Source organism: Monodelphis domestica, chromosome 4 (assembly GCF_027887165.1).
Source record: "Monodelphis domestica isolate mMonDom1 chromosome 4, mMonDom1.pri, whole genome shotgun sequence".
In the NCBI taxonomy this organism is placed as follows: domain Eukaryota; kingdom Metazoa; phylum Chordata; class Mammalia; order Didelphimorphia; family Didelphidae; genus Monodelphis; species Monodelphis domestica.
The window spans coordinates 355,706,036-355,716,971 of record NC_077230.1 but is presented as its reverse complement, the minus strand read 5'-3'; the positions used below and the strand labels follow the sequence as shown (position 1 = coordinate 355,716,971).

At 37.3% G+C, this 10,936-nt stretch overlaps 2 protein-coding genes across 3 annotated transcripts in view; both read left to right on the top strand.

Moving 5' to 3' along the window:
* Window positions 1-1,630: 1,630 nt before the first annotated feature.
* On the top strand, window positions 1,631-2,578 carry LOC100024707 (olfactory receptor 52B2-like). The gene has a single exon (XM_001375855.4). It carries the CDS (start codon window positions 1,634-1,636, stop codon window positions 2,576-2,578), a length of 945 nt encoding a protein of 314 aa, XP_001375892.2. The 5' UTR covers window positions 1,631-1,633.
* Window positions 2,579-8,234: 5,656 nt separating this feature from the next.
* Window positions 8,235-10,936, top strand: part of LOC100024663 (olfactory receptor 52B2-like) — a 66,325-nt gene continuing 63,623 nt past the window's right edge. Inside the window, exon 1 of one of the 2 annotated variants that reach the window (XM_056795087.1) lies at window positions 8,235-8,368. In XM_056795087.1, the coding sequence (XP_056651065.1) occupies window positions 8,303-8,368 (66 nt within the window). In that variant the 5' untranslated portion in view covers window positions 8,235-8,302. Of the gene's footprint in view, window positions 8,369-8,871; window positions 9,124-10,936 lie in introns of those variants that run through there. The other variant, XM_016422058.2, reaches the window with a different exon arrangement.

Here is a 10,936-nt window from a genome sequence, read left to right as displayed (position 1 = left end):
TAACAGATGTCTATTAATTAATCCTAATGAAATCATGGTTTCTTATTAGTCCTCACTCTCTTTGACCTTTGTGAACAATTTAATGCTGATATGTTGACAGTATCATTCTCTTATTTCTGGATACTTTGTCCTTCCTTGGATTTACTGAAAATTGTGTCTTTGAGCTCTCTTTTTAGCTCTTGGCTCTTAGATTTAAAAATACATACATTTTAATTACCACGACTTTGCCTTTTCTATGAGCATTCCTTCTCTGCCCTCATTGGATCCTATGGATTAAATAATTAATCAAGCATCTAGTCAGTTAAGTATGTGTAAAACAATTGTTCTTGTTCCTAAATGGAATCATTCCAGTACATTTTATCGTTGGATTTCTTTTTTTTCCCTCTTTATTCACTTCCTCCTGGTAAACTTATTTATGTCTGTGGATTCAAGAATGTCTTAGCATATGATTCTTTCTGTGTCTAGATGATAGAGTAGGGTAAGTGTAAGACTTGAAGTCATAAAAATCTGTGCTGGAATCTTGCTTGAGGAGGATATTGAGGAAGGTTTGTTTTTGATTCTCAGACGAGAGAAAGCCTAACCTGGACTCCAAGGCTTCATCTTTGGACACTGATGGTCTTACGCAATAAGAAAGTCAATTTTCTCACACAAGAGGTTATGATTCTGTATGATATTGTTTATGATACTCAGCGAGGAAGATAATCTCATAAGAATTTGCTGCTCATCTTCTATATATCCAAATTGTGCTAAACCTTGGTCAGGTGTAAGGTGTAAGGAAGTGGATACAGAGAAAATATGACTCAGTCACCATCTTCATGGTTCTCTCTGCCCATCTGAAATGGGGAGTGATACAGTGAAATAATATGTTTAATGTAACTGAGCTTCATGAATGTGCAGGATAAATATGATAAGCATAATCCGAAAGAGGAGAGATAAGTCTGGAGTTAACTGAGCATGCTTCATAGAGAATGTAGGATTGGGCTAATATATAAAGTGTAAGAGAACTTTGAATAAACAAAGAGGTGAGGGTAGGGAGTTTTCTCTCTGTCTCTGTCTCTGTCTCTCTGTCTCTCTGTCTGTCTCTGTCTGTCTGTCTGTCTGTCTTTCTGTGTGTGTGTAACAGGAGAAATATAGACCTGAGAGAAGAATAAGCATGATGTATCTGGAAGTGGAGAGTAGTCATGTGGGACCAGATTGCAGAGGGTCTTGTAAATCAAATGTAGGGGTTTAAAATTAGGTAGCCAGTTTGGATTTGTGATTAGGGTACTAAAATAATGATTTATGTAAATGAGACCAGGGTGGTTCATGGAGCATTTTGATAATCACATACAATTGAGAGTTCTGTGGGGAGCACACCTCTTTTGCTATGTATCCCTCTGTCTCAAATGACTTCCTTTGCTTCTTTCACAACTATCACTGTGACCTGCAAATACTTATTGAATTTTCATTTTTGAATTCCACTTTGAGATAACAGAAATTAAATCAGGTCATAATAACCTATTTCATTTCTTGCACTCTCCTTTTCCCTAACACAGGTGAGGAGGACTTCTTCACAGAAGTGTACCAGGATTAAGCTCCTCAGCTGCTTCTTCAGTCTACCTTACGTTTCAGGGAGGAGAAGCCACAATCCAACATGATGGATGTCAATGACACCATCTTCCATCCTGCTGTGTTTGTTCTGCTTGGCATCCCAGGCCTAGAGAGGTACCACATGTTGATTTCCATTCCCCTTTGCTTTATGTATGCAACTGCAGTGTTGGGGAACAGTGTCCTGATTCTGGTCATTGTCACTGAGCGCAGCCTCCATGAGCCCATGTACATGTTTCTCTCCATGTTGGCTGGCACTGACATTCTACTCTCCACTACCACTATACCCAAAGCTTTGGCCATCTTCTGGTTCTGTTCCCGGGACATCACCTTTGATGCTTGTGTGACTCAAGTCTTCTTTGTCCATGTGATGTTTGCAGGGGAATCAGCCATCTTGCTGGCCATGGCATTTGATCGTTATGTAGCTATTTGTGACCCACTGAGATATTCAATGATTTTGACATTGCCTGTTGTGGGGAGAATGGCTTTAGCCATTGTTGTTCGGAGCTTCTGCATCATCTTCCCTGTCATTTTCCTGCTAAAGAGATTACCCTTCTGTAGGACCAATGTGATTCCCCATTCATACTGTGAGCACATTGGGGTGGCTCGACTGTCCTGTGCTGACATCACTGTCAATATATGGTATGGTTTCTCTGTCCCCATTGTTATGGTGATTACTGATTTGGTACTCATTGCAGTGTCCTATACCCTGATCCTCCGTGCCATCTTTCGGATGCCCTCTCAGGATGCCAGACACAAGGCCCTCAGTACCTGTGGCTCTCACCTTTGTGTCATCTTCATATTTTACTTCCCATGTTTCTTCAGTGTACTGACTCACCGTTTTGGACACAACTTCCCACGTCATGCACACATCCTATTTGCGAACCTCTATGTGGTGATACCTCCCATGCTCAACCCTATTGTTTATGGGGTGAAGACAAAGGAGATCAGAGAAGCTGTGACCCACCTTTTTATCAGAATCAAGAAATGATTTTCCTTCACCCCAGTAGGCTGAGGTCTCTTTGGTCACCTTCAGCAGGAATTTTCCCCTCTAAGAAGTCAAGGTTAGAATGAAACTCTCTGATCTGGAGGTACCTACCCTTTGGGACATTTTTCTTGTATTTCTTTTCATTCTTCCAAGAGAATATTAAGAGTTATTCTGCACAGTGGTTTAGGAATTATGGGTAACAAGTGAATTAAATGGATTCCTTACTTTCTAAAATTATGGTCTGTGTTCATTTCCTAACTTTGATGTTTTCCAATTCAGTGACCCTAGACAAATAATTTAAATCCTCTGAGTTTCTTTATGTATAAAAATGAGATAAAGATACTGTTTTTGTAAGTGTTTCTGAATTCTTGATTGATATTAATATTTTTATTGTGGAATGAGAATTTTGGATTTCTGGGGATTTTCAGAAGTCTCCATATAATTTTATCCTGTTTTTTCAAAACATTTATTTGTATATTTTAAAATAAAAATGCCAATAAATTAATCCTTTTCTGTGCTTGCTGTAATAAATGTTTCATAGTCATTAACATTATGGATATATTATATCATCTATTAAAACGTATTTGGCAATGTGTTAACTGATTTTCTTAATCTTTCTTAGAATGTTTACAACATAGTGAATTAAACTCATTATTTTGGATCTTGCCTTCACCTTGATTCAGGTGGATTCCTTTGAGCATGTAACCAATCTATATTGATTATCAACTGCTAATTCTCAAAGTGGAATTGTTATTGGTGAAGGAATTGTGAGGATTAGGACGTCAAATGAATAACTGAATGAATTGAATGAATCATACTGACTATTTTATGACTTAATTCTGGAGCTAACTTAGTTTCTATTTCTTACTCTATTCAGAGTCTAGTCTAATTTCTGTCTTTGCAGAAAATTTTACTCAATTGTAGGGTCTGGGAGAAAATGATATTGCATTATTTGAATCTAGCGCTACTGTATCGCTAGAAACCTGGACCATCTTTACTTGTTGTTTAGAGTCTAAGGATCTAATTTATGCTGATCTGAAAATAAGTCAGATCCAAATATTGATGCAAGAGATTATCTGATTGTTGTACATCTCAAGCAATCTCTAAATCCTATCTGAAAACTGTCCCTGTACTGATCAATCAATTATTGTTTCCATGTTCTTTTGGTTGTTTACAGTCATTTAGAGGGATTGGGACACTTCTTACCTTTTTTCTGTATTTAAGAGACTGTATCAATTTTATTTCCCCCTTCCAAGTTGAAAAGTCCCTAATCTTTCTTCCAATTAGAAATCAGATTACCTAATGCTGCATCTTGGTTAATTGTTTCTTTTAATTAATCAGAATTATTTGATTAATTGTTTTCAATGTATAAGAAGTTTGTTTTCCTTTTGTATTTAGTGCCTAGTCATAAGCTGAGGAAGGGATCTGATCCCTATTTGTTAGACAATATGCATGCATTGCTTAATAAATGGAAATTATTGGAAGCTCAGGGCTTTGTTCCTCAGTCATCTCATCTTTCATTCACTTCATTGGTCTTTTGCAGTCCTCTACTGGTCTTGTGACTACTTAGTTTCTTGCTATTGTTAGCTTCTGGTCTTCATCTTTGTGGAGTACCTTCTGGTAATCGCTAGTCCTGCCTGTGAGCGTGAAGTGGCTAGAAAGCCTGTTTCTGATAAAGGCAAGCTATCAGTGATGGAAAAAGAGTTACAAATGGACAGAATATGTCTTTGTTTATTTATAACCTATGGGGATTGCATTTGTAGAACCTGATGCATTTGCTCAAAGCAGCTAGGGTCTCATTAGCTAGTTTTCATTTCCAATATGTTATGAAAAATTATGAAGTAAAACAAAAGATGTCATCAAAGAAATATACCAGGAAAAATGAAGAATGATATATAAATGTGAAAATGATACATAATGACAGCTAATGTGCTACATTGGGAGTCAAATCAATGACATAATATATTGACTTGGTTATTTGAATATTGTTCTAGACAGGCTTTATGGATAAAGAAGGAGGAAGTAAGCATAAAGGCCATAAATCAAAAGCCACAAGTTTTGAATAGGCAGAAATTAAAATAAATAATGAAGAGACCAAAGGAAAGAAATTCTTTCTAGAAAAAAGGCATAGGAAATAAGATTTAAAAATATAACAAAGATGAAGGGGAAAAGCAGAGGAAAGAATTTACTCAACTATTAAATGAGAAGAAAAAGGGAGTAAGAATTCAGTAAGTGGAGTACTGCATGAAAGAAAAAAGCACTAATAAGCAAAACTTCCAGGAAATGGGGGAAGGGTCTTAAGAATGAGAAGAAGAGATTTGGTGGTAATAGAGACATTTAAAAATAAGTTAAGCTAGAATAACCAAAGCAGACAAATTACTCAGTTTATAAATGAAGAGAAGAAAATCATATTTTGTAAAATATATTAGAGACAAATGAGAGAAAGTGTAAGTCCTACTCATTATTTCTAATGTAATGGATTAAACAATGCAAGAAAGTGAAAAAGTGAGAAAGGACAATGAAACAAAGCCATATAATTTTTGTATACAAGAATATGTAGCCTATAAATAACATATTAAAAAACATATACAAAATAAAAATGAGGAGGTGAAAAAAATTGCCTCTGCATCAAGTGAATCCCCAAATTCGTGAATTGTAATAATGAAAATCAAGGCAAAAATTAGCATTCAAAACTCATAAAAATATAAACAAAATGATATATTTTGAAAGAATTATAGCTTTCAAATCAATACCAATATTGAATATGTATGTGTCAAATGTCTTAATGTGGAAATTCATAAGGGAACATTTTTTCTTGCTTTTTTGTGTTCTCTTTCTCTCTCTGTCTCTGTCTCTGTCTCTGTCTCTCTCTCTCTTTCATTATTCCTTACCCAAAACTGCTCATATGTTATGCCACAGAGGTATTGCAAACAAATATAAAAGAGGGAAAATAAAAAAGAGGAATATGGTATTCCAGATAGAGTCAGAATGATATGAATGGGTTAAAATCTTTTCCCACTTAAGCATTAGCAATATGACTCTGAATAAGTCAGTTAATCTCTTTGGGTCTCAATTTCTTTATATATACAAGGAAAGGGTTAGTGTCTAAGGTCCCTTCCTTTTCTAAATCAATGATCCTATGACCCTTTTGAGATATGGATCATAGTTCCTGTTCTTTTCTTGAATCTTCCTTTGGAGGGATGGCATTGTTTGTAGTTACTCAACTTCTCTGAATCTCAATTTTCCTCATTTGTAAAAGAAAGATAAAAAGAGTTAAAGTTCCTACCCACATGGTGTTGTGAACTTAAAAGTGGTTGTGTTAAATGCTTTACCAACTTTAAAAATACTATATAAATATCAGTTACTGGCATTTTCATTGCTATTCCTGATTTAATATTTTGATAATAAAACAATTTCAGATATTTTTCATTCTTTTTGGAATCTTCTTGTTAAGGTATTTTAAAATTTTATTTATGGGTTTCTTTAAAAAATGTTTCACCTCCATCTATGAACTGGAAGAACCTCTATAACCTGTTACAGAGTGAAATGAACAGAACCAAGAGAACATTGTACACAGAAAGTGAAAAATTGTGGAAAGATTCAATATAATGGACTTTACTACTAGTAGTGATGCAATAATCCATGACAATCCTGAGGGACATATGAGAAAGAATGCTATCCATAGAAACACAGAAGAAAAACACATCACTTATCACTTTTTTATATGGGTACCGCGTTTGGGGTTGTGGTTTTGAAAGATTGCTTTATTGCAAAAATGAACAATATGGAAATAGGTATGAAGTGATAACATTTGTATAACCCAGAGGAATTGCTTGTCAGCTTGGGGGTCGGGGGTGGAGAGGAAGAGGGGAGAGAAAGAAAATGAATCATTTTTATGGCAACCTAAGCAATTGGAGTTAAGTGACTTGTCAAGTGTCCCACAGCTAGAGTTTATCTGAGACCAGTTTTGAACCCAAGTTTTCCTGACTCCAGGCCAGGCATTCTATCCACTGTACTACCTTGCTGCCTCTCACATAAATATTTAATTAGTGCCTCCTGCTGTTTTTTCATGAGTTAAGTTTTCATGTTCTTAAGATTTATTACCATTGTGTTACATGTATCATATTGCTATATAGGAATAGAAACACTTCAACTTTATTGTCTCATGATTTTTCATGTTTACCTTTTGATACTTCTTTTGAGTCTTGAAGACTTTGAAAGTCACTTTTTCTATTCAACTCAGATATTTTCTTCAGGAATGCTTGAATATCATCTATTTCCCTGTCAGGATTCTGTTTTGATGCATTTTCTATGTATTTGGAAGATTTATTTTTGGTGGGGTGCTCTCTGTACTCCTTCCTTTTCCATCTTGGCTTTGCATTTATAATACATTAACAGGTATATATCTATATGTATGTATTTATGCACAGACATGTTATTTATATGACCAAAGCCATTCCCCAATATCCCCAAAGGACAGGCACAGAGCCATCAAAAGAATTTCCAAGTATTAAAATCATAAGAAAGAATGTTCCAAATCACTTGTAATAAGGGAAATACAAATGAAAAACCCTACTTTTAATTCCCATCTTGTAATTTGATGAAGATGAAAAAGATAAGAATAGTAAATGTTGGTGAATGTGTGGGAAGATAGGCACACTGGTATATAAAGCTGTGAATTAGTACAACCATTTTTCAAGTTGTAGTTATGAAAATAACTATTATATTCAGAGTTATGAAAATAAAGTGAGTGAATATTTAGTGAATATAAAATGAAGCATTTATAGTTATTAAAATAAAATAACTAAATGATTATACTATTTGAACCAGAGATTATGTTACTATATTTATAACTCCCGAAGGAGTTCATTGATAAAACTGTTTTCATGTACACCAAAAGTTTTTTAATAACACTTTTTGTGATAGCAAAGAACTAGAAACAAAGCAGATATCCATCAACTCGGGAATGGTTTAGCAAATTGTTGTATGTGAATATAATGGATTATTGCTATGTTTTAAGAAATGATGAGGTAGGGGACAGCTGGGTCACTCAGTGGATTGAGAGCCAGACCTAGAGATGGGAGGTCCTCAGTTCAGATCTGGCCTCAGATACTTCCCAAGTATGTGACCCTGGGCAAGTCACTTAACCCCCATTGCCTAGCCCTTACTACTCTTCTGCCTTGGAGCCAATACACAGTATTGATTCCAAGATTGAAGGTAGTAGTAGTAGTCTCTTGGTAACAGAGGATGATGATTGTCTTTGTGCGTTTTTGTGCACAAAGACACTTGTGCGTGAAGACTTAAGTGGAGAAGTCGTTGCACAGAGACAGTCCCACTCTCTCAGCATTGGAAGCCTGGGTCAAATGGCACGAAAAGTCATTACACCTGGAGACTTCCTCTGCTGCATTGGATGGCCATGTTGTCCTTTGTGCTCCAACACGCCCTAAGCACTCCACAGTGCTTTGCTGTGTCACCATCTCAGCCGTTGAGCCTTCTTGTTGGTTTCTTCCACCTGTTCTGCCGAAACAGTCTTCACATGCTGGGTGAGCAAAGCCCTGCTTCACCAGGGGTCGACGACCCGATGGCTACCCTCACAAGGTTTAGCCGGCCTGTCGAAGCCGTTGCCCGGGGTGTGGCCACTGCCGCATGCTAGCAGCTACTGGGAGCCACAAGTGAGAGTTGGGTGTCGGGTGGGGGTCAGAGGCTGGAGAGCTGCCCTAGGAGGGCATGACAAGCCCTCCATACCAGAGATACTACCCCTCCCTGAGTACCCCATACACATACAGATGGAAGGTAAGGGTTTAAAAAAAAGAAAAAATAAGAAATGATGAGGTAAATAGATTACATTGTACCACTTTATCAATCATTTATCTTTATTGTATAAATGGAAACTTGTGTTAGGTTTAGCTTGCTTTCTCCCCCTATAAAAACAGATGTAACTTTCAATACATTTGCCTTAATAGATTCCAGTTATCTCTGTCCTTCTGACCCCTGATTTGTTCTCTCTTCTTTTCTTTCATTTCTCTTGCCCCTTCCTGGGAATCCTTGAATAAGTTGTCAGGCAAGGCTTGACTTGTGTATACACACACACACACACACACACACACACACACATACATATAACTCTCTCTCTCTCTCTCTCTCTCTCTCTCTCTCTCTCTCTATATATATATATATATATATATATATATATATATATAAAGTATGGTTGCTATTCTCTAGTATTCTCCTGAATTGAAATGCCAGACTTGAAAGATACTATCATTGGTCCAGCTCTGTCTCTGTCTGAGGTCAGTCTCAGGATGGGACACTCAGTTGAGTTATCTTTTTCCAGTAGTCAGTGCTGCTGACAGGATTTTTCTGTGTCTTCAAGATGGCTACCCCCCCACCCCCGTCTCTCCTAACTGTCACTAACAGAAAATGGTGGTTCTTCTCCTACCCAATCTGGGGTGCCAAATGTAATAGAGGAGATGAGTGGAAGGAGGGAGAGGAGAGAGGGGAAAGAAGGCTGAAAGGATTGGGTTTTTCCTCTATTACTTATGGAAGAGGTAAGCCAGGTCCTGTCTCCTTGAAAAGGGGATAAGTCCACAGGGATGTTATTTGGAAGATGGAGGACTGGAGACAGGAGAGGGGTTTGATCAATGAAGAGAGCCATTTTATCTCCCTCAGAGGAGTTACAGCCCCTGAGATCAGAACTGTCCCTTGTAAAATGACCTCTTGTAAATTCCCACCTCCCAAGGGTGCATCAACTGCCAGTCCCCCGTGGTTTAGATATGACCAACTACCAAGGAAAGAATGATAGCTTCCTTGGTCAAAAATACTGAGTCTCTGGAATTGGATTTAACCCCTTCCTTGTGAAAACCTAATCTCCTTGCTTGTTCTCTGAGACAAACCCAAACCCAAAGTATAAATGTTTTCAAAGGGATTTATTGAGGTTATTTGCAGTAGGCAATGGCTAAGGTATGAGAGGGGAAATGGAAAGAAAGTGACGGGGAGTCCAACAAGTTGTTCCCCTAGCAGATTGACTTTTCAAAGTCTGGAGGCCAGAGGCTTTTGTCCCCTGACCTCACCTCTCGCCAACTGCTTCTTAAACTTATTCTTAAAGTTAACTAGAACTTGTGATGCAATTAAAAAACAAAACAAAACCAAAGTATGGGGAAAAGAGACCCAACAGGGAGGATCTAGTTGGCTCTGGCCAAAAAGAGTTCAAACTAAATCCTTTTTTTTTTTTTTGAGAAGAGATGTAGTTATTGTAGTAGAGTTTTAGTGGAGGTATTTTTGGGGTTCCAGAAGGCAGACAGGTCTCAGCTGGATGGGCTCTTGGTTTCTGCTACCAGAAAAACACCTTCCCTCTTCACTTCCCAGCTTGGAAGTCCCTCCTCCTGAACTCACAGCATTCTCATCCCTTCCCCCTGCTGCTTCTCCAGTCCATCTGTCAATCTGGCTGGCATCTCTCTCTTCCTTATAGTATCAACACTCAGTTTCTTTCTGTCAGACTCCTATTCTGTGCAATTAACTAGCATGGAAAGTGTTTTTGTAAGTGATAAACAAGATCTAGCTGGCAATCTTTTGCAACAGGGAGTTCATCTACCTGTGCAATAGATAATAGGCATATATAATGTCCATTGTCTTTGTAGGGCCCCATGCATTGTATTGTGCTATTTTATAGATCTATGGATTGACCCAGTCTTTAAACTACATTGTGGAATGTTCTTCTATTTCTCCATTGTCTTGCATATGCCATGTTCACTAGGATATCTTTGGTACAGGTTACAGACTGGACTTATGATTTGATTGGCATAGAGAACTCATTGGTGAGGAAAGACCCTGTAATAATACATCTCAATACCTTGTCTGAGTCTTCTATTCTTAGGACACTGCCTAGAGTGCTGAGAAGTTAAATAATTTCCCCACTATGCCAGTGTGTGTCAGAGGCAGCACTTAAATTCAGGCCTTTTTGGAGGAAAACTGTTGATTAAGTTGCAGTACTTTTTAGGAATTCTTAGCATCAGCCTATGCTTTTGTTGATAGCCACCATGAAAGGAGACTTGGGAAAGAAAGTTCTCACCATCAAAATCTTTAGCTGTGAAGTGATGGTTCAACATCAGACTTGGATTGAAAAATGTAAAGTGTAATTGACTTCAGAGAATAGAGATTTCCATCAATTTTGCTATCAAGGACTATAGAGCATCCCATGTACTATAGAATATACTATGTACTTATATAATTTTCTATTTGATTTACAATCTCTTATATGGCTTATATTCACCTAATAGAATGCCATCTCCCCGATGGTAGGGACTCTTTGGACTTTCTATTTTTATCTTCAGTCTTTAACACAGTTCTTTATACATAGGAAGC